The following is a 24,741-nucleotide window of genomic DNA, read 5'->3' as shown; positions in this document are numbered from 1 at the left end:
ATTGAAGTGATTCATTTGTGACGGGGAATGAAATAAGTGAAGATTTACATCCATGTTGTGGAGAAATTTTTAAAAGTGTTGCAAGGAGCAATGGCTGTGCCAAGGAAGGACCCTTCCATACAGCCCTATAACCCAGAATATCAAGGCAAATAATCCACAATATCTGTTTTGAACTGGGTTATCTGAGTCCACACTGCCATATAATCCAGTGCAATGTGGATTTTATACAGCTGTGTAGAAGGGACCGGAGTCTGACAAGCAACCAATCCAAGAATCAGAGGTGAAGATGGCCCTGAACACTCCAGAAGGAGGAAACGTATTATTGAGTATGCATCTACACTTAGAATTAATGCAGTTTGACACCACTTGAACTGCCATGGTCCAGTACTATGGATCCCGGGACTTATAGTTTGGTAAAGAAGGCTAAAAACTTTGTAAAATGACAGCTCGGGATTCCATAACATAGAGCCATGCCAGTTAAAGTGGCGTCAAACTGCATTTGTTATATAGTATAGATCAGGCATGGGCAAATGTAGGCCCTCTAGGTGTTTTGGACTTCAACTCCCAAAATTGTGGGAGTTGAAGTTTGCTTGTGCCTGGTGTCAATGCACCCTCAAACTAACCTAGGATTGCCATGTGTTTTCCCCTTTCGGGGCAAGTTCCCTTTTAAGAGCTAAAATTTCCACTCTCCAGTTTCCCATGGATGTTCTTTCCCCCCCAAAAAAACTAACTTGTCTGTCTAGAGAAATTTTGTAAACGTCTGGATTTCTTTGCAAAGTCTAGACTAGAGGAAGTGGGCAGTCAGGTAGCAGAGCTCTGGGAAAGAAGAAGAGAGATATACCACTTAAAGGAGGTCAAGGAAAGTCCCCCAAAACAAACCATGGGTTTTCTGAGTGACTCACCGGCTGCTATTGTCACCTGGGGCAGCTGTCTTTCTTCATCCTTTTTAAAAATAAATAAATTTTATTGAATAATTGTGAATTTTACATATTCGATACTTAAAACTTCTTGTACACTCTTTAACAAATTTGCAGCACAAAATTATGTATATCATAGCTCCTATAGCATTCTCACTCTCTAACATACTCATATTATTTGCCTTTTGTTACCCTTCACCTATGCTATCCCTTCACCCCAGACCAGCCAATTACAATATTTATTTCCAAAATTCCATTGTTTCTTTTACAGATGTGTTCCCCTTACCATCTATATATACAAACTCTATAAATTTTCCCCTTATCTTCCCAAAATAATCCTTTTTTAATAACCTTCTTTTAATCTTAATATTAATGTCAATTTATCATTTATCGCAATATCCCAAATCTTATACCATTCTTCCAATTGGCACTCCCCCCTCCTTTCCACTTTTTGGCTATTAACAATCTTGCTGCTGTTACCAAGTTGGCAATTAGTTCCTTTAACTCTTTTGATATTTGAATATTATCCATAAATGACAACAGTGCTATTTCAGGCATTCCTATTATTTCTGTTTTGGTGATTCCCTTTATTTCTTTAAAAACATTCTCCCCAAATTTTTGAACATATTTACAGGACCACCACATATGTATGTATGTACCGATTTCCTGACAGCCCCTCCAGTACTGCTTAGAGTATTTCTTATCATTTTGATTTAATCTAATTGGTGTGAGGTACCATCTCCAAACCACTTTATAATAATTCTGTTTTATTCTTATAGACAAGTTTTTAATATATGCATATTCCACATTTCTTTCCAGATTTGAGGGTGTATTTCCTTATTGCAATCTAACTCCCACATTTCTTTAGGGTGATCCTGCTCCTGTTCTTCATCTAGCAGCAATTTGTAAATATCACTTGTTATACTTTTAGTTCTTTCTTTTCCTTCCCTTGGCTAATCATCTTCTCATATTTTGTAAGTTCTCTATCTCCCTTATATTTCTTTCTTATTTCCCTTGCCCATCTTTCCAATTGTAGAACTTTATACCACTCAATATTCCCTCCTGATAGTTGATTCCTTATCTCCCCTAGATTTTTCATTTTTGATTCCCAATCCTTTAATTTCATCATTCCTTTCTCTTTAAATTTTCTTTCTAACTCCCTTTTGAGATTCATTGGGAATTAATTACAGAAAAATTCCCAATGAATCTCAAAAGGGAGTTAGAAAGAAAATTTAAAGAGAAAGGAATGATGAAATTAAAGGATTGGGAATCAAAAATGAAAAATCTAGGGGAGATAAGGTGTTAATGGGGGAAATCGGTGGTATTAGTTTTTCTTCATACTTGGTCCAGATTTCTAATATATATTTTTAAACAGGGGTTCCCTATTTTATTATACAACTTCTTCTCTGAATTCTTGGTTTTCCCTATGAAGAAAATATTCTCTAATTTCATATCTATATCTTTACTGTCTTCTTCTAACCATTCTAAATCCTCTTGTCTTATAATCCCTTCAATAATATAACTTAATTGATTTGCCATATAGTATAGTTTTAAATTTGGTATTCCCAGACCTCCCTTCTTTTGTATTTTATACCATTTTTCTTTTTTTATTCTAGCCCTTTTATTCCCATTACAAAAGGTATTTATCATATTCTGCCAATTTGTAATTTTGGCAGTTGAAATTTTAATAGGTAGCATTCTAAACAAAAAAATTATTTTGGGTAATATATTCATTTTTATTAATGCAGGTATACCAAACCATGTCTTTCTTCATACTAAAGCATTAATACATTACTCAAGTCCAGTGGTTCTCAACCTGTGGGTCCCCAGATGTTTTGGCCTTCAACTCCCAGAAATCCTAACAGCTGGTAGACTGGCTGAGATTTCTGGGAGCTTTAGACTGAAATACAGTAGAGTTTCACTTATCCAACACTCACTTATCCAATGTTCTCGATTATCCAACACATTTTTGTAGTAAATATTTTCAAAACATCGTGATATTTTGGTGCTAAATTCTTAAATACAGTAATTACTACATAGCATTACTGCGTATTGAACTACTTTTTCTGTCAAATTTGTTGTATAACATGATGTTTTGGTGCTTACTTTGTAAAACCATAACCTAATTGGATGTTTAATAGGCTTTTCCTTAATCCCTCCTTATTATCCAACATATTCACTTATCCAACATTCTGTCAGCCCGTTTATGTTGGATAAGTGAGACTCTACTGTACCTGGGACCCAGAGGTTGAAAACTACTGTCCTGAAGGAAAGGCCCATCAGGGAGAGCAGAAAAATGTCTTGTTTCCAGCTCCAGAGTTGGTATCCAACCATAAGATAACACTGTCTTCTCTTTTGGCTGAGGACCAATGGCTGCTCTTATCAGGGCTTATAGGGTATCACAAATCAATCTATACTAGTCCCTCTCCATTTGTGAGGGATGGGGGCACAGAATACCAATGAAAATAGGAAAATAAAAATATAAATAGCTATTGCAAACACTGCCTATTTTACCTGGGAAAACACTTCTCTGGGCAACTGTTGGTCCTCCATGACACTAACTAACAATTTAATATGTACTGTAATCCCCTGTAGTAGACAAGGATTCCTTCACCGAGAAACATAGAGAACAGGGCATTTGAAATGGATAGGGAATTTGAAAACTGCTGTTCTATACTAAAAGAAGTCTAAAGCCTTCGACTATGTGGATCATAATAAACTATGGCATGTTCTTGGTGGTATGGGGATACCAAGTCACCTTGTCTATCTCCTGAGAAATCTGTATAAAGACCAAGTAGCAACAGTAAGAACAGATCACGGAACAACAGACTGGTTCAAGATTGGGAAAGGAGTGCGGCAGGGCTGCAGACTTTCACCCTCCCTATTCAACTTGTACGCAGAACACATCATGCGACATGCGGGGCTTGAAAAATCCAAGGCCAGAGTTAAAATTGCTGGAAGAAACATTAACAACCTTAGGTATGCAGATGATACCACTCTGATGGCCGAAAGCGAGGAGGAGCTGAGGAGCCTTATCACCAAAGTGAAGGAAGAAAGTGCAAAAGCTGGGTTGCAGTTAAACGTCAAGAAAACCAAGATCATGGCAACTACACCTATTGACAACTGGCAAATAGAGGGAGAAAACGTGGAGGCAGTGACAGACTTTATATTGCTAGGCGCAAAGATCACTGCAAATGCAGACTGCAGCCAGGAAATCAGAAGACGTCTACTTCTTGGGAGGAGAACAATGGCCAACCTTGACAAAATAGTGAAGAGCAGAGACATCACACTGGCAAAGAAGGTCCACATAGTCAAAGCAATGGTATTCCCCACAGTAACCTATGGATGTTAGAGCTGGACCATAAGGAAGGCTGAGCGAAGGAAGATAGACACTTTTGAACTCTGGTGCTGGAGGAAAATCCTGAGAGTGCCTTGGACCACAAGAAGATCCAACCAGTCCATCCTCCAGGAAATAATGCCCGGCTGCTCACTGGAGGGAAGGATATTAGAGGCAAAGCTGAAGTATTTTGGTCACATCATGAGGAGACAGGAAAGCTTGGAAAAGATCATGATGCTGGGGAAAATGGAAGGAAAAAGGAAGAAAGGCCGACCAAGGGCAAGATGGATGGACGGTATCCTTGAAGTGACTGGCTTGACCTTGAAGGAACTGGGGGTGGTGACAGCCGACAGGGAGCTTTGGCATGGACTGGTCCATGAGGTTACGAAGAGTCGGAGACGACTAAACAACTGAGGAGCAGCATACTAAAAGACTAAAGGGAGAGAATCTCCCTTATCCTATTTTTCTTTCATCACAGTTTTTAAAATTAATCTTCGGAATCAAAACACTATTGACTGCTCAGTGGTCTTGCTTCCCTGGCATTGTTTCATCACAGGTGTATCCTCTCTAAAACACAACCTTCTGAATCCTTTGCCTGTCTTTCCATTATAATGACATCCCGCCCCTTTCAGATGGTGCCAAATTGAGCACTTAAGGAAGGAAGAGTGAGTCACTTGTTTTCTGAAAAAGAAATTATTAATAACAAACCCAGTATGATAAAAGAGGGATGCAGAAGGTGTTAGGTGTTAGTTTCATTAACATTTCTTAACTTTATGAATTTAACATTCATAACGCATCTCCCTCTGTGAATCACTGTGGAGATTAAGATCCTCCCGGGATGTCCTGATCTTGGTTCTGCCCCTGTCACAGGCGCGATTGGCGGGGATAAAATCCACATTGAACTGGATTATATGGCAGTGTGGAATCAGAGAATCCAGTTCAAAGCAGATATTGTGGATTATCTGTCTTGATATTCTGAGTTACATGGTTCTGTGGGCCCATAGAAGTCATCATCTTATATTCCCTGCTGAAGAAATAGTTCTTCAAGGTTTTGTTGGTGGAATTTGCTATCTCATCTCAAACTGCCACCTGAGACACTTTTGCCTTAAGATTAGGCGGGCTTTGATTTGCATTTTAAGCATTACAGTTACTGTGAATCCACTCTCCCAAATGCTTGCTTCTTGCGCCCTCTAATCTCAGCCAAGCTATACATATGTAAAGAACAGAATTCTACTAAAGTCTTCAGTGATGCTTAATCATGTGAAGGATGCACAGGATTGCCTACTGATAAAAGGGAGTAAAAACTAATTGAACCAAAGAACTCCCACAGAACTCCCACAACCAACAGAAAATAATGGAAGGGTTTGGTGGGTATTGACCTTGAGTTTTGTAGTTGTAGTTCACCTACATCCAGAGAGCACTGTGGACTTAAACAATGATGGATCTGAACCAAACTTGTCACGAATACTCAATATGCCCAAATGTGAACACCAGTACAGTTTGGGGAAAACAGACCTTGACATTTGGGAGTTGTAGTTGCCTCTTGAACCCCACCAATGATAGAATTGGGCTAAACTTCCCATATAGCACCCCCATGACCAACAGAAAATATTGGAGGGATTTGGGAGGAACTTACTATGATTTAGGGGAGATGTAGTACACCTACCTCCAGAGAGCATTGTGAATTAATATGTATTTTCTGATGGTTTTTGGTGATCCCTCTGACACCCCTCATGACCCCTCCAGGGCTCCTGACCCCCAGGTTGAGAAATGCTGCTATATGTCCTTACTGTCAGAAGTGGGAAGAAGTGTCAGAGATCTTTCATCTCAAATACCTTTTTTGGTCTATGAGCTTTTACATTTGTGTTGCCATTTACTATTCTATTTCAGACAATGAATGCTTCAGCCTGTGGTTGGCTTATAACAAATTTACACTTTTATTTTAATCATATACTGCTTGAGGGGCAGTTCTTAGTAGGAAAATGGATAGCTGTTATCATAGCATGCCTCTCCTACAGCCTTGATCTGAAGATCACGCTATCAGTGGATGCTTTCCGTAACCTAGTTATGGGCTCTAATCGTTTTATTTGTAAGACTGGGCTTTCACTGAAAGACATGGTACAGTACTAACAGAAGACTTGTGTTAATGTTATGTTAACAATAGACTCTTCCTTCTCCCTGTTTTTTCCTTCACATATCCAGAGGCGGAACACAGCCCCAGTCCGGCGCATTGAACATTTGGTAAGACTCAATTTTCTGCTGATCTTGTCAACCTAGCTATGATTTTTGCTATCTGCAGTAAGTCTGGGAATGTATCCCCATGGGCACAGTGATATGTTTATTTTCTTGTTTTTGTCATTGCACATATTTTCATATTTTCATACTCATTCTTTTCACAACTCCTTTAAAACTGTGTTAGGCTCAATCAGTATTTCCTGAAGACTATTTGTATCAGTGTATAGGTTTTTTTATTATAGTTTGCTTTTTTTTCAGTCACTCTCATGTTTTGAACCTTTCTTCTCTGCTTCTGTGCGAAAGTGTTGACCTTATAGCTGCTACCTGGATGTCACTGCTTCTTCTCAAATACAGGCATTCTGGAAAAATTGGTAGCCTCCGCAGAAAATGTTACCGATCCTCCGCATAAAAATCCCTGAATTTATTATGTGCTGTTGTCTTTGCTCATACAAATAGGTACCAATGCAGCTCCCAAACTGAGGGCCCTTCCACACAAGCCATATAACCCAGAATATCAAGGCGGGAAATCCCACATCTGCTTTGAACTGGGTTTCAGAACAAAAACATATTACTGAATTTCACAATCAGTCCACGCTTCTTTTTATTTCAATATCAAAGCACAAATGTAACATTCAAGGAGTGAGATTATTAAATTATTTTATTCATTTCTGGTTAGAGCTCAGCTGTGATCACTCCAGTTTGCTTTTAACTCAAGCGAATAAAATTCAAGAACCATTTTAGCTGCTTCCAGAACCATTTTGGTTCCAATTCAAACCGAGTACATTTGAATATGTGAGACTCATTATGATGCTGATTTGCAAAGCAGTCTGGAGCAATTCCATGGGCCTAACTAAAGCATAGGTTATAAAACGGAAGTGTTTTGAAATACTCATAAAATAACACCTGCTATGTAATTGCAACATATTTTTCGCTATTATTACTTATTTACAGTGGCATGAAACATTGACTTTTGCTATAGGTGCCTACAGGAGAAATGTCAGCTTACAAAAAAGAGATGTCTTTCCTGTTTAAAGAAGGGAAAGTGTAAGATAATTGTGTTTAACTCAGTTGCCATCCAGAGAAGTGCTCCTACAGCTTATTCACACTAGGAATTATCACTCTATTGTGATGGTGGCGCAGTGAGTTAAACCTTTTTGCCAGCTGGACTGCTGACCTGAAGGTTAGGTGGCTAACCTGAAGGTTGCCGTTTTGAATCTGCGAGACAGGGTGAGCTCCCATCTGTCAGTTCTAGCTTACGGGGACATGTTTCCAGCCCAATATAGTCAAAATACAGGGTTGACTATTATTGACAGTTCCATGTATCCATGGGGTGGGATGTCTTAGAACATATGTGGACATAGAAGTCATCTATCAATATAAAAGGGTAATGAAATTTTGGCCCAGGACAAAACAACAAAATTACACATCCCAGAAACATTAAACTTGGCAGCACAATCCCTCATCCATGCCTCTACGTTCATACAACAAAAAGAAAAGAAAAATAAAGTCCTAATTAGAGGGAGAGGAATAATTGTTTTTATCCAATTGCTGCCAGTTAGAAGGCTAAGCTCCACCTACTTGGTCTCCTAGCAACCCACTCAGCCCAGGGGACAGGCAGTTAGGCCTCAGGCCTCTTCCACACTGCCTATAAAATACAGATTATCTGATTTTAACTGGATTATATGGCAGTGTAGACTCAAGGCCCTTCCACACAGCTGTATAACCCATTTATAATGGACTTAATGTCAGGAGAAAACCTTTACCCTTTACCTTAACTACCACCAATTCCTTAATACTTTATTTCCCATACTTCGCCACAGCAACGCGTGGCCGGGCAAAGCTAGTACTGTATAAAGCATGAGATGGATTCTGCTGGATCAAGCCAAAGCCCTCTCTAGTCCCACATCCTGTTTCCAATAGTGAGTGACCATTTGGTGCTACGACCCCACAAACTGGACATGGGTGCATTTCCACATTCTCCAGTAAGTTATATTTGGACACATAGCTAGTCTGTGATTCATCTTTCTTTGTTCTAGTGAGTATATTACAACATTTGTTCTCCCTGCTGAACCTTTATTTGAATTAGCAGTCTGATTCTCTTTCACAAAACATTTCATACAGAATTTCAGTGTGATGGGTCATGTCCAATGCTTGTTCAAGTGAAAAGGATTGGTTAGGTCTTTGGTGGCAGATAAAACTGCATTTTAGTCCGTGTTATACCTTACAACAGTTCACAGATGAAAATCAGGATGTCTGTGGCTGGGCAGCATCAGAGTGGAGTCAAAATGGCAAAGGCTATTAATGCAAAATAGCACAGGAAAGGTTGCAGCAGTTTGTTTTTGCCTGAGTCAACTGGAAAGGGCAAGATTCCTCCTTCCTGGTCCTTTCCCCTGGCAGAGTTAAATGACTGCAAATTACTTCTGCACTTTCTGAGCAGTTTGTAATGACTGAAGGAGAAAGGAGGAAAGTTGGAAGAGGAGAAAGGAACTAGGACATTGCAAAAACAGCTGAAAAAGTGGGGCAACGGAGGATTGTTCCTGGCAAATCGGCAGGGTTTCAGATCTGCAGTTTGCCTTTTTAGTATGTCTCCTTGCAGACAATGGAAGCAAAGGGCATCTCAAATATAATAGACACTATACTATATTGGCTGCTCATGTTACATAGCTTTGGAAGCAATCATAATTCTTAACATTTGTATCATTCTTTTGGAGTGCTCACAGCCATTCAAATATATTGTTGTAATCCTTACCACTGCCCTTTGAAGTTGGTCAATATTTTTGGCATCATATTTCAAGTGGAGACCCAAAACAGAATGCATCCACAAGCTTGTCCAGAATTTGGCAAAGTTATTTTTGGACTAAAGATCCCAGAATCCACCAACCAGCATGTGGCTATGCTGTCTTTGTAGTCAATAAAGTAAGATTTTCAACTCTGAACTTGCCAAAAGTCAACCAACGAGTCAGTGGCATGATTTAAACCAGGCTTTCATGATTCATAGCTCAGGGGCAAATTACATAACACTTTATCTGTCCCACCCCCGAAAAAGAAGAAAACAAACATACTTAAACTGGCAACTTTTCTTTTGAAGTCCATGTGAATCCTTGATCCAGAATGTGTTTTCAATTTGGTTTTCCTTCTAATTTCCCACACACCAGTCCCCAATTATTATTTGCTCCCAAGGTGCTATTTGCAGTAGACAATATTTTTTCCATCTGCATAATAGTTTGACAAGGAACATGTTGCATATTAAAGTTCTGCATGGCTTTCTCCACCAACATAAAAGTAGTCTGTTCAAGCATACATTCTGAGAAACATATGTATCTAAATTAAATAATCGTGTATAATGTTTTGAACATTTGTACTCTGCTTTTCATTTTCAAAATAATCTTAAAAGAAGGGGCAGTTCTATGAAAATACCATACAGTCAATAGTTGTCAATATAAAATAAATGAAATATATTCAGAAGAGCAAGTATGCATACAAATAAATTACAAAGCCCAGTTGCGTTAATGAATGGGTTTTCAGTTTAGGGTAAAAGTTTCTAAGGCTCAGTGCAATTGCATTCGAGCAGAGCTTAGTTCAAAATTTTAGTAAAGTTTAGTAAAGTACAGGCAGTTCCTGAGTTACAAACATCCGACTTAGAAACAAATCATAGTTAAAAACGAGAGTAAGACAAGAGGAAGTGAAATAAATCTGCCCCTCAGAAGGGAAATTTACTCTTGAAAGAGTTATTGTGGGGGGAAAAAGATGTCTCTGCTGAAACTTTATCACCAGGCCTTGTTTCCACAACAAGCCAGTTTTTTCAAAATCCAGTTATCACAGGGACAGAAAGTGAGATGAAATCTTCTGAACAGGGATACAGACAGCAAAACAAACTCTACAGGAGTATTAATCCTTTCCTATGCTATCCATAGCTATATATTTGGCTGAAGTTACACTTAGCTACACTTAGAAAATGTACCTGTTCCGATTTACATACAAATTAAACTTAAGAATAAACCTACAGAATTTATCTTTTTCGTAACTTGGGAATTGCCTGTGCTACACAAGGGAATAAAATATCTCTTTTCCATAACAATAGAACTGGTAAACCCATTACATTTGTAGCATGATATTTCTGTATTGCTTCCCAAGTGTTGCTTGTGGGAGGAATTTTGCTCCTTTCCTATTCCTGTTATCAAAGTTAAAATAGATTGATTTTGTAACCTACCTTTGATGAATGCGATTCATCAAAAATTAATGAAAAAGCAACAGGTCCCTCTTAAAAAGTAAACAGTAACATATTATCTTTAAAATAATGGCCATCTATTGTTAGTCCTAACAGGAAATGAGCCACCAAATCAATTAGATTTACTTCTCTATTGACTCACCATTCAATTATGGAAGTCACAAAGAGGATTTCAGCTAGCAACAGCAACAACAATGTGTTTAAAATATTATTCTGAATACCTTGCCTGAATGATGGGTAAGGTATCCATAACCAGAGTACTCCCACTATTGATATTGTTTAAGGCCTCTTAGCTACTATGTCATAACCAAGTGAATTCCTTCATCATGTACCTTAATTGTAATTATATGCCCACCTTATATGCTTTGCTGAAGCCTCTGATGGTGTAGTGGGTTAAAGCCTTGTGACTTGAAGGTTGGGTTGCTGACCTGAAGGCTGCCAGGTTCGAATCCCACCCAGGGGAGCACTGATGAGCTCCCTCTATCAGCTCCAGCTCCATGCGGGGACATGAGAGAAGCCTCCCACAAGGATGGTAAAAACATCAAAAAAAAAACATCTGGGCGTCCCCTGGGCAACGTCCTTGCAGACAGCCAATTCTCTCACACCAGAAGCAACTCAGGTTGCTCTTGACACGAAAAAAAAATGCTTTGCTGATGTTTGATATTCATTGATGAACAACAATGTCCAGTAGAGTCTGCTAGCTTTGATATTAAAAAGGTGGTGGTGAATCCACTCTGCATTTAGAAATTTAGAGGAGCTGTCTGACATATTGAAACTATTTGGAGATCGGATTCAGCACCTTGGATAGCTTCAGACTGAACCCAGAGTAGCTTCATTGCTCCACTGTCCCAAAAGCGACCAGTGAGACATCTGTTACACCCACCTGACTGGATAGAAGATGAATAGATAGTATGAAACTACCTATCTTTCTGTCTTATCTGTCTAGTCATCTATATATTATGATTATTTGAATAAAGAATTGTTTGAATATAGGGTGTAGTAGTTTGATGTCTGCTGTTATTAAAGGTAAATAATCTGGGAAGTGCATAAATTGAAAGATTTTTGGAAATACTGATGAGCTTACTTTTGAAAACACTATGTAACAAAACTTGAAAAATGTTCTATTCCTGGCTTGAAAGTGTTATTTCCTGTTTAATTGTGCAGTTCTTACTTTGAAAGTAGTTGTTATACTCTAGATACTCTGTTTTTTGCAGCTGCCGCAAACTATTTTGAATTGGTTGAGAAGCTTGAAAAGCTATAGCAAAATGTGCTGCAGTATGTTCCACAAAAACAAAGTTTTTGCAGTTTAATAAACTTTTTCCATGTTTTTGTGATAGAACCAATTAGGAAATGACAATTATAACCCAGGAACAAATATTGTGTTACATAGTGTTATTTGCATGCTGATGAACACTTGATTTGCTACAAGGTCCTTCTCAAATCTATGATCCTAATGCTGCTTGTATGCAAGCTTGCTCCCCATCTGCTGAACACTTGAATATTTGGTTTGTAAAAAAAAAGATGGTCAAAAGAAGGGCACCACAAGTCTCCTCACTATGAAGACACTGACCTCTGAGGAAAAAATAAACCCAAAGTTGCTTTCTTTTCAGAAACAAAGTGAGCAAATGGTAGGACCATGCTCTGTCCCCTCAGGGAAGTAGGCTGTGGATATAATGGCTAAGTTTATATTTTAAAGGGAAAAGAGTTTTGCACCACCTTTAAAGGTCTGCAAACTCATTGCAGCCTAAGCATTTGTAATAAGATTTATTATAGCATTAACTTTAATCTTCATCAGATTAAAAACAGGCTGGTGGCAATATTACTCTCGGTTTCAAGGGCATGACCCTCAGAACTAACTGAAATTGAGATTTTTTTTTTCCAAATCTGGTGTTCTACATTTTTCTGTTTTGATTTCTAACATACTTGTTATTGGTGATAACAACACAGTGGTGGTGAATTCATAATTATTGTCAGTGGTAAGAATATAAGAATGTAAAGAGACGTGTGTTGGATAAATTCTTTTCTTTTTTAAAAAAAAATTATTGGTTTTACAAAGGATAGTGCAAAACAAAGGATAAATTCAAAGGCCTCTGTAGTCTTGTAATGATAAATCATTTTCCAATTGGAAACCTTACTAGTGGTGACTTTAGGAAGACCAGCAGGAAGCTCTCAGTGCTTCAAGTTCACACAATTAATCAGGGTTGGGTTGATATGAGTTTTCCAGGCTGTATGGCCATGTTCCAGAAGCATTCTCTCCTGACATTTCACACACACACCCCCTTGGCTTCTGCCCTGGTCAGCTATTTGGTATACACTATTATGAGTAACTGGCGTGAAATAATATTATAGAGTAAATTTCAAAGTTCTATGTGTTGTCAAAGGCTTTCATGACTGGAATCACTGGGATGCTGCACGCTTTCCGGGCTGTATGGCCATGTTCTAGAAGCATTCTCTCCTGACATTTCACCTGCATCTATGGCAGGCATCCTCAGAGGTGTGAGGATGCCTGCCATAGGTGTGGGTGAACCATCAGGAGAGAATGCTTCTGGAACATGGCCATACAGCCCGGAAAACTCACAGCAACCCAGCGATTCCAGCCATGAAAGCCTTTGACAACACACTAGTGAATCAGGGTTGTTTCCAGTCACTGTCTGCCCCTTCCTCCTCCCTTGTTATTTTTACTTTTGGAAGTACTGCCATCCTGAAACTTTTTCACGAAATGCTGACCTCCTTCCTTCTCATTTGGTCTCATTTTTCAGGGTTCCACCAAGTCGCTCAATACTGCAAAGCAACGGAACACGCTGCCCCGGTGAGTCTCTCTGCCCTGCATTGAAAGGAAAGGAAGAATGGGACGGGATAGTATAGGAACAGAGAATGTCCTGGCCAATGCCTGGTCTACCCCACCCTGTGGCAGGCCATCTGTAGCGCCTGTGTGTTGTGTTGAAACTTCTACACACAGCCGTTCCCTTCAGAAGGCATTCATTCAAATGCCTTTCCTTAATTATCAGAGGCATGCATCTGGAATGCTGTGACCAATTCCAATTGGTCATGTTCAGCAAGAAGAAAGACCCAAGAGGAAATGTAATGATCTCAGAATTAAGAAAGGCCCACTTCTGAGTCAGCACAGTTGTGTAAGCTCATTTCTAAGGCAGACATATTTCCAAACGTCCTGTTTCAGAGAATTTAGCCCAATAACACTACAGGGGTTGCATGGTGATATGGAAGGGTGTACACAGATCTCCTGTTCAAGCAATTCTCCATGTAATAGGCTTCTATCTTATCCTAACACCATTCCACCCAAATCTTGAATATATGATGATACCCTGAAGAAACTCTTTTTTTTATTTGTGCCAAGTTCTCAAAGCATTTAATTAAGAACATATTGAAAAATATGTTTTCTAAAACAAACCTAACAAACAGGCTGTATCTACACTGCCATATAATCCAGATCATCAAAGCAGATTATCCACATTATCTGCTTTGAACTGGATTATACGAGTCTACACTACCATATCATCCAATTCAAAGATAATAATCTGGATTGTAAATGTCAGTGTAGATACAGCCTGTGTCCAGGAATGAGAATTTACTGAGTGATGTGTATGCATGCAGAATGGACCCCAGTTTACACTTGAACACAACAAATCTTTGCATAAATCTAGCACTAGCTTTTTCGGTATTTGATGTTATTGTATGTATGCTTGTTTTGTATTTGTAAGCCGCCCTGAGTCCCTGCGGGGAGATGGAGGCAGGGTACAAGAATAAAATAATAATTATAATTATTATTATTATTATTATTATTATTATTATTATTATTATTTTATTATGACACAGCAAACAAGATATGCTGGATTTCATATCACAAAATCACAAGTCGAACACTTCCCAAGTGTCTAGGACTGTGTGATGTATTTTCGGATGATGCGCACAGATCCCAGCAGGGTGGCCTTTTGCAGCTGGCAGATTGTAATTTTATCAATGTCTATTGTTTCCAAATGCCGGCTGAGATCTTTTGGCACGGCACCCAATGTGCCCATCACCACCGGGACCACCTGCACTGGTTTCTGCCAGAGTCTTTGAAGTTCAATCTTGAGGTCCTGATAGCGGCTGAGTTTTTCCTGTTGTTTTTTGTCATTGCGACTGTCCCCTGGGATGGCAACATCAATGATCCAAACCTTTTTCTTTTCCACAACTGTGATGTCTGGTGTGTTGTGTTCCAGAACTTTGTCAGTCTGAATTCGGAAGTCCCACAATATCTTTGCGTGCTCATTTTCCAGTACTTTTGCAGGTTTGTGATCCCACCAGTTCTTTGCTGCTGGGAGGTTGTACTTGAGGCATAAGTTCCAATGGATCATTTGGGCCACATAGTTGTGCCTCTGTTTGTAGTCTGTCTGTGTGATTTTCTTACAGCAGCTGAGGATATGATCAATGGTTTCATCGGTTTCCTTGCACAGTCTGCATTTTGGGTCATCAGCTGATTTTTCTATCTTGGCCTTAATTGCATTTGTTCTGATGGCTTGCTCCTGGGCTGCCACCTTGACGTGGTGGGGGGGCTTAACCACTCCAATGATGACTGAGGACTGTGCTGGCGGTAGTGTAACTATCGGCAGGTCCAACCAAGCCAGAGAGGCCTCAGCTGAGGAGTGGAACTAAGAGCACCTAACCCATTACCATTATGGAGATTCAAACCAAAACGAAGTCTATACTGGCTCGGTCATCACCCAAGATAAAAAGGGCCGCGGTGGATGCTGCTGATTCTGGACATCCATCGACAAGTGAGCTACGGAATCAAAATACAAATGAACAGTCACAGAAGCGGTAAAAATATACAATGCCAGAAAACCACAAAATTATTATTATTATTATTATTATTATTATTATTATTATTATTATTATTGTCTTTAGAACAGTGGCTCTCAACCTGTGGGTCCCCAGATGTTTTGGTCTTCAACTCCCAGAAATCCTAACACCTGGTAAACTGACTGGGATTTCTGGGAATTTTAGACCAAAACACCTGGGGACCCACAGATTGAGAACCACTGCTTTAGAAGGAAAATTGAGCATATGAAGAAGTAGCCTGGTCGCTGTCAATCCAAATATGTAGGAAACTGGTATCTACAAGTAAACTAAAGGCTGCAGCTTTAAATATTCTCTCTTCGGGTTTCAAGTAGTCCTTTCATTGACTGGGAAGAGGACCATTTAAAGGAATCTCTATAACCTTTGGAACTAACTGTCGTGTAGCATAAGATTTCGTGGTTTCCAGTCATTCCGTCAGCTGTATTTTAACTTCTCAAGTGAGACTGCTAAGTTATTTTCTTTCATAGCAGAAGATGAAGCAGAGTTTTTTTTTTCTGTTGTTCAGGAGACAGAGACTAGGGACCACATCACACTAGAGCGTAGATCCACTTTAAATCCAGTTTCTGCATCCTGCAGAATTATGCGGCTTGTAGTTTAGAGAAGGAAAGGTCTTGGACCTCACTAAATCCTAGTATTCTGCATAAGACAGAAATCGGATTTAAAGTGCATCCATGCTCTGGTGTGATGAGGCTGTAAGTCTAATGTGTGGAAGTTCCAGGGAAGTGGATTTTGGATGCTCAATTTTATCCTTGTATACAGACAATGTAAAACCGAGGAGCAAATTTGAAACCACACAGGAATACCTCTTTTTATAGATTGATGTTTCCCATTTCTTTTTTCCTACTTGGGTTTCTGATGCATCATGATGTGCTGGGTTTCTTAAGATTGGAAAGCACCCATGAAGGGCCTTTAAAAGCTTATTATTTCCTTGCTTTAGGAGTTTCAGTTTGGACCACGTAATGGAACGCAAATATGACTTTGACCTCATCTACATCACTGAGCGCATCATTTCAGTCTTCTTCCCCCCTGCCTTGGAAGAGCAACGTTATCGTGGCAATCTCCGGGAGGTAGCCCAGATGCTAAAATCCAAGCATGAGGACAAGTACATGGTAAAGAGTTCAAGAAACAAAGGGGAGCCATTATTATAATCTAGGTGTTTAGAATCAAAATATCTTTCGAGCAAGAGTGGGCCAAATGTAACTGCCAGCGTTGTCCAACTGCCACTTACCATCAGCCCTTGGTGAGGAATGTTAGGATTTGCAGTCCCAACACATCTTGAAAGCAGGAATTTGACCATCCTGCTAATTAGGGTATGTCTCTTCTGAGATGGAATAGAAGGAAACTTTGAATATCTCCAATTCTGAACTTCTCTGTCAGAGGCCCATCTAAAATACAACCTTGAGATCTCCTTGATTTTGCAGATGTGCAAGCTTTCAACACAAAGAAGGTTTGCACACCTTGCAGGCTAGAGTCAGACTATATTTTGAATGTGACTTTGCAAAGAATGGGAAACCTAAAGTAATGAATCATCCTTGGTACTGCAGTGTGTGAAGCTGTTTAGGAAAAAGGTGCAAGGTCAGCCTAATGTGCTTTCATGCTTTAGGCAAAGAACAAGATAGTTTTTGTTGTCGAAGGCATACATGGCCAGAATCACTGGGTTGCTGTGAGTTTTTTTGGGCTGTATGGCCATAGCATTCTCTCGTGACGTTTCACCTACATCTGTGGCTGGCATCTTCAGAGGTTCTGTTGGTAATGAAACTCAGAGTGTATATATATCTGTAGAATGTCCTGGATGGGAGAAAGAACCCTTGTCTGTTAAAGCAAGTGTAAATGTTGCAGTTAGCAAGCTTGAATAGCATTGAGTTGCCATGAAGCTGCATTCACACTTGCTTTAACAGACAAAGATTCTTTCTCCCACACTGGATAGTCCACGGATATATATACACTCCACTTGCTTATTTGCCAACAGAATCTCTGAAGAGGCCAGCCACAAATGAAGGCGAAACGTTAGGAGAGAATGCTGCTGAAACATAGCCATATAGCCCGAAAAACTCACAGCAACCCAGAAGTGGTACAGTAGAGTCTCACTTATCCAACAGAAACGGGCTGGCAGAATGTTGGATAACTGAATATGTTGGATAATAAGGAGGCATTAAGGAAAAGCCTATTAAACATCAAATTAGGTTATGATTTTACAAATGAAGCACCAAAACATCATGTTAGACAACAAATTTGGCAGAAAAAGTAGTTCAATACGCAGTAATGCCATGTAGTAATTACGGTATTTATGAATTTAGCACCAAAATATCACGATATGTTGAACACATTGACTACAAAAATGCGTTGGATAATCCAGAATGTTGGATAAGCGAGTGTTGGATAAGTGAGACTCTTCTGTATTTCCATGTACAAAAGCTGAATGGCCTTGTAGCTGACTGCTCTACACAGTTATGGCACTATGGTCCACTTTAACTACTATGCTGTGGCTGCTGGGGTATGTGGTTTAGGGAGGCATTAGAGTTCTCTGGTTAAGAATTGTGAGGTTAAGACTGAGTTCATAGGTTGGAACTCAGTCATAGCTCTATAATGCGATTGTGTGAAAAGGCTGTCTTTTTGAAGCACTGGACAAGGCAACAAGTTAATTTAGTAGCACAGGGAAGACAACACACAGCTCTCTTCCAAAATCTTACTACACGCTGCCAGATCTCTGCCTACTTGTAGGTCAAGCCCTGGAAAAGGAAGTACAAATCAGAACAAGAGTGGAGGGTGGCATTGCCAACATTTGATGCTTAAAACATCTCATAGGTGAATAGCGGAGACAAGGAAGTTGAGATGAAATTTGATATATTGGAATCTAGAGGTGTGCCATCTTTCATTTTTGTCAATTGAGAGAATTTGGATCAGTCAAGTAAAAGGAAGGGTTGGTTGACAACCCTTGTTAAGGAATCCCTTGCAAGTCATGGAAGCCAACTAAATGTCTCTTTGTGTCTATAGCTCCTGAACCTTTCAGAGAAACGGCATGACATCATCAGGCTGAACCCAAAGGTAAAAAGGAAAGGAGAATGTTCCTTATATTAACAGGAAAGCTAATCTGAGTTGAAGCTACTGTGTATATCCATGCCTAAGTCTAGATATTTTTGTAGTCCAATAATTAACCCAAAACTTATTCATGGGTCAATGTAAGTACTGTACCTTAACTCTTATAAAAAAGGAATGATTCTCTTCTGAACAGAGAGGCAAAAGACAAGAATTTAGTCTGTCTGGAAGAACCTGAAAGAAGCATTGACTCTCTCTACTCTCTCTGAGGGCACTTTCTCTCTCTGTAGAATGACCCTAAACTTATCCAGAGGTCATATCAAAACTCACAATTTTGACCCCCAAATCTGCCCTTGATTTATACATTAGGTCAACTTATACACAGGTATATATAGTATATTGGTAGTTTTCTGAGGTTGACATGATGAATTGATGTGAAATAGCTGTCCTAACTTTCCCACATATAGAGCTTGGAAAAGGTGGGGAGGGTCTGGCTTACATCTATCAGAACCCTCCGTTGAGCTCTGCTTCTGATGGATTCTGTGTTATAGTCCCCAAAAAATCATTTTTCCAACCTCTGCCCAAACAAAAAGTCAGTGAAGTGTGGAGTGGTCAATGACAATTTTGGCAGAGCAAAAGAAAAGGGGGAAATGAATCCACAAATTGACAAATCATCACATTTGTGGGATAGAAGGTGCTGAAAGAGTGGCACTTCTGGCACTGTTCTTGACAGACTGATTGCTGGCCTTGTTGAGACTTATTCTGAGCCTGGATGAGTGATATCTCCTTGCCCTGCCTCTTCGGTCTCATAGCATAATGATGAAATATTCTGATGTGTTGTTGCATAATTAGTACAAAGTGTCTTTTTGCTCTGGGTCATCAAATGCATGTGCAGGCATCCCCTGCTTTTTGGTGACTTGCTATTTTGATAGACCTAAATTCCACACTTTCAATCCCTGGCTTGCTGTTTTGACCTGTTGTTGCTGTTACTGCTGCTTTTTTGCTGTTTTGGGTGGTTTTTGGACGGAGCCTCCGGTGTCACAGTGGGTTAAACTGCTGAGCTGCTGAACTTGCTGATTGAAAGGTTGCCAAGTTCGAATCCGGGGAGCAGGGTGAGCTCCCACTATTAGCCCCAGCTCCTGCCAACCTAGCAGTTCGAAAACATGCAAATGTGAGTAGATCGATAGGTACCACTTCGGCGGGAAGGTAACGGCACTTCGTACAGTCATGCCACATGACCTTGGAGGCGTCTCCGGACAAGGCCAGCTCTTTGGCTTAGAAATGGAGATTAACACCAACCCCCAGAGTCTAACACAACTGGACTTAATGTCAGGGGAAAACCCTTTACCTTTACCCTTTCCTCTCAGTCAATTCAGCACCATCTAGTGTTTAGTCTTACATTTTGTAAGTTTTTTAAAAAGCCAACTGCGTTCCAGTTTTCAGCGGATTCCATTTTCTAACTGTGGTCTAGTACTTAAACCATCAGAATTAAATAGGGATTTACTAATGAACCGTGGCCAGGTTTCTCCAAATTCACTAATAAAGGCCAGAATCTTCCATAACAGTGTATGGTATATAATAGTACACTTACTTAGCTTGTTAGCAGAGGTGCTAATAACCCCTGATACTTAACTGTGGAGCCTCCGGTGGCCTAGGGGATAAAAGCCTTGTGACTTGAAGATTGGGTTGCTGACCTGAAGGCTGCCAGGTTCGAATCCTACCTGGGGAGAGCATAGATAAGCTCCCTCTATCAGCTCCAGCTCCATGTGGGGACATGAGAGAAGCCTCTCACAAGGATGGTAAAACATCAAAACATCCGGGCGTCCCCTGGGCAACGTCCTTGCAGACGGCCAATTCTCTCACACCAGAAACAACTCTGGTTGCTCCTGACACGAAAAAACAAAACAAAACTGTGGAATGAATGCCAGCAGGAATGTCCCCATGCATATCCATCACTTTACTGCAGTGGTTCTCAACCTGGAGTTCCCAGATGTTTTTGGCCTTCAACTTCCAGAAATCCTAACAGCTGGTAAACTGGTTAGGATTTCTGGGAGTTGTAGGCCAAAAACATCTGGGGGCTCCAGGTTGAGAACTACTGATTACTAGATGTGAATGTAATGGAACTGCCCAATTCTAATAACCACCAATATAAATCAACTTATTAATGCCTAAGTCCACAACAGGATTCGAGCTAATTACAATTACACTATGTAACACAATTTTTGTTTCTGGGTTATAAGTGGTTCTATCATTTTAAAAAATTATATAATAATAATAATAACTTTATTTTTATATCCTGCCCATCTCCCCAAAGGGACTCGGAGCGGCTTACAACAGGGACAAGCCCGAAACAATGACACAACATATTTGACAAAACTTAAAACATTTCAACGATACACAAAATAAAATAATGAACAATACATTAAAATCCAAGCAGATAAAAAACATGGAAAAGGTTTATTAAAGTACAAAAACTTTCTTTTTGTGGGACATCCTGCAGCACATTTTGCTATAGTTTTTGAATAAATATCTCATAGAAATTCAACATAGTTTGTGGCAGCCACAAAAATGAAGTTTCCAAAGTATAACAGCTACTTTCAGAGTAAGTAAAACATAATTAAACAGGAAATAACACTTTCAAACCAGGAACAGAATTTATTTCAAATTTTGTTATATAAGGTAAAAGTTTCCCCTTGACATTAAGTCTAGTCAAATCTGACGCTGTGGGGTGGTGATCATCTCCATTTCCAAGCTGAAAAGCCAGAGCTGTCCATAGACACCTCCAAGGTCATGTGGCCGGCATGGCTGCATGGAATGTCATTACCTTTCCATCAAAGCAGTACCTATTGATCTACTCACATTTGCATGTTTTCAAACTGCTAGGTTGGCAGAACCAGGGGCTAACAACGGGGGCTCACCCCGTCTGTGGATTCAAACTGCAAACCTTCCCATCAGCAAGTTCCGCAGCTTAGCTTAAACTTACTGTGCCACCGTGGCCCTATATATAGTGTTATTTTAAAGCAAAGTTCCGTTGGTTTGGAAAAGGGGTCCCTGTAAACATAAAATTTGTCTGATAAACACTTTAAAATCCAGTGGAGCAAGGGATTAAGAGAAATTGGAACGGAGAGGCATTTTTACAACCTTACATCCTCCAAACCTCAAAGATAGAAATACATTTCATTTTTGCATAGTATATTCTAATAATTTTCAGCAGAATGTGAGATTCTTCCATAGTAAAGAGTTCTGGATCTCTCTCCTCCAGCTGCTCTGGTGCCATGTATGCATCCCGCTTATCTCTAATGTTATTTTTCCCTCTTTCCTTGGCACAGGTGCAAGATTTTGGCTGGCCAGACCTGCATGCCCCACCACTGGACAAAATCTGCTCCATCTGCAAAGCCATGGAGACCTGGCTCACCTCAGATCCTCAGCATGTGGTTGTGCTTCACTGCAAGGTACTGGCATGGGGATGGCAGCTCCCACCCCGTTTGGCATTATAGATGGGAAATGTAGCAGGGCTTGCTGTGCATATGGCAAAGTAAAGGATAATTAATTTCTGCAAGCCATGAAATTAAGTATGCCTATACGAACCTCCCCACTCCCCAAAGAATGGAGGAACTGCAAGACTCAGAGCATTACAATGATAGAGTGGAACTGTTTTTCCTCAATTGTGCCAATTCACTCCTAGATTCCATTGTTGATATTTGTTGGCAATGTTTATATTTCTCAATCTGCTTGGCATCCAAGATCTCACAATACAAAGGAGGAATAAAAATATTTTAAGAAAATAAATAACGCATTTAAGGACATGAGCAGACTACCCTCCAAGCTGTAAAATTCCATAGCTAACAGGAATCTCCTTGTTGTGTCTTGAAGGGTGGCATGCAAGCTAAAACCAATATTTGCACATCATTTTAGTTAGATCTTCTGCCTTATTGATAGATCTTGAGCTTCTTTACATTTCTGAAAGTGTTCATAGATGGGTTGTGCAGGAATAAATCTCCCCACAAATTGAGTGAGTAGAAGAGGGTTTTTTTCCCCTCATGTCAGGAGTGACTTGGGAAACTGCAAGTCGCTTCTGGTGTGAGATAATTGGCTCTTTGGAAGGACATTGCCCAAGGGATGCCTGGGTGTTTGATGTTTTACCATTCTTGTGGGAAGCTTCTCTCATGTCCCCACATGGGGAGCTGGAGCTGACAGGGGGAGCTCACCTCATGCCCCATATTCAAACTGCTGCTAGTGTTCATGTGGCCTGCCCTTGTTTTTATTGTTCTTCTGATTTTGCATTGTAATGTATATTATCATTTATTGTATTGTTCAATGTGTTATGATTTGTTGCTCTTTTTATATTCTGTCAAATTGTATTGTTCTGGGCATGGCCCCATGTAAGCCGCCCCGAGTCCCCGTTGGGGAGATGATGGCGGGGTATAAATAAAGTTGATTATTATTATTATTATTATTATTATTATTATTATTATTATTATTATTATTGGTCAGTCAGTGGTCCTGCCAGCACAGAGGTTTAAACAAAACAAGAATCCACTATTACAGTACTGAAGTAATCACAAACATATACATGTTTCAACAACTTGTGAAAGATACAACAAAAAATAGTATACAATGAAACATAAGTTTGTTATATTATTCACAATACTGATTACTGTTTCTTTCTTGTAGAAGGGAATTTTCAACAAGGGTTACTTTAAAAAGATTTCCTCTTTAAAGTTCACAATGGTGATTTCTTTCTCTTTCCTTCTTATAAAGGAAATTTCAACTAAAGTCTCTATAAACAAATCTTCCTCAATGCTTCCTTGTAAAGAACTTCCACAACCGGTTTCGACATTGACCAAGCTGAAAAGTAGTTTCAAGAAACTACTACTAAGAAACTACTTTTCAGCCACTACTGTTCATTCCTTTTAGGTCTGCTTTATTATAACTTGAATTTGTGAATATTAGAAACTTTCCATCTGAAGGAGACTTGGTCAAGGTCGAGACCAGTTGTGGAAGGAAGGAAGCTACAAGGAAATAATAGAGGAAGATTTGTTTATAGAGACTTTTGTTGAAATTTCCTTTATAAGAAAGAAAGAAAAAGAAAGAAATCACCATTGTGAACTTTAAAGAGAAAATCTGTTTAAAGTAACCCTTGTTGAAAATTCCCTTCTACAAGAAAGAAACAGTAATCAGTACTGTGAATATAACAAACTTACGTTTCATTGTATACTATTTTTGTTGTACCTTTCACAAGTTGTTGAAACAAGTATATGTTTGTGATTACATCAGTATTGCAATACTGGATTATTGTTTTGCTGATTCAAGGGAATCCATTTTCTTTTCGGCACAAGGGTTTAACCCAGGGGACCCCAAACTTTTTAAACGGGGCCAGTTCATGATCCTTCAGACCGTTGGAGGGCCTGACTATAGTTGGCCACCGAGCAATAAATAATAATAGTAATAATAATAATAATAATAATAACAACAACAACAACAACAACAATAAATAAGAGGGTTGGAAGAGACCCTTTGAGCCATTGAGTCCAATCCCCTTCTGCCTTTGTGCACCCAAAGCACAAGCAAAGCATCCCTGACAGATGGCCACCCAGCCTCAATGTTAATAATAATAATAATAATAATAATAATAATAATAATAATAATAATAATAACAATGATAATAATAAAGAGGGTTGGAAGAGACCCCTTGGGCCATTGAGTCCAATCCCTTTCTGCCTTTGTGCACCGAAAGCACAAGCGAAGCATCCCTGACCGATGGCCACCCAGCCTCAATGTTAATAATAATAATAATAATAATAATAATAATAATAATAATAATAATAATAATAATAATAAAGAGGGTTGGAAGAAACCCCTTGGGCCATTGAGTCCAATCCCTTTCTGCCTTTGTGCACCGAAAGCACAAGCAAAGCATCCCTGACCGATGGCCACCCAGCCTCAATGTTAATAATAATAATAATAATAATAATAATAATAATAATAATAATAATAATAATAAAGAGGGTTGGAAGAGACACCTTGGGCCATTTAGTCCTATCCCCTTCTGCCTTTGTGCACCAAAAGCCATTAGTATTGCCCCTGACAGATGTCCACCCAGCCTCAATGTTGTTAATAATAATAATAAT

The 24,741-nt window shown here is 39.4% G+C and overlaps 1 protein-coding gene across 7 annotated transcripts in view; it reads left to right on the top strand.

The window, feature by feature from the left end:
- tns2 (tensin 2) overlaps positions 1-24,741 on the top strand; it is a 209,745-nt gene that overhangs the window by 149,780 nt on the left and 35,224 nt on the right. For all 7 annotated transcript variants that reach the window (XM_062971126.1, XM_062971124.1, XM_062971123.1 and 4 more), the window contains 5 exons: positions 6,457-6,495; positions 13,477-13,526; positions 16,512-16,683; positions 18,569-18,619; positions 21,940-22,062. In XM_062971126.1, the coding sequence (XP_062827196.1) occupies positions 6,457-6,495; positions 13,477-13,526; positions 16,512-16,683; positions 18,569-18,619; positions 21,940-22,062 (435 nt within the window). The remainder of the gene's footprint in view (positions 1-6,456; positions 6,496-13,476; positions 13,527-16,511; positions 16,684-18,568; positions 18,620-21,939; positions 22,063-24,741) is intronic.

This window comes from Anolis carolinensis, chromosome 2 (assembly GCF_035594765.1).
Source record: "Anolis carolinensis isolate JA03-04 chromosome 2, rAnoCar3.1.pri, whole genome shotgun sequence".
NCBI classification, from domain to species: Eukaryota; Metazoa; Chordata; class Lepidosauria; order Squamata; family Dactyloidae; genus Anolis; species Anolis carolinensis.
The sequence above is the reverse complement of the archived record's forward strand: the minus strand, read 5'-3'. Positions and strand labels throughout refer to the sequence as shown.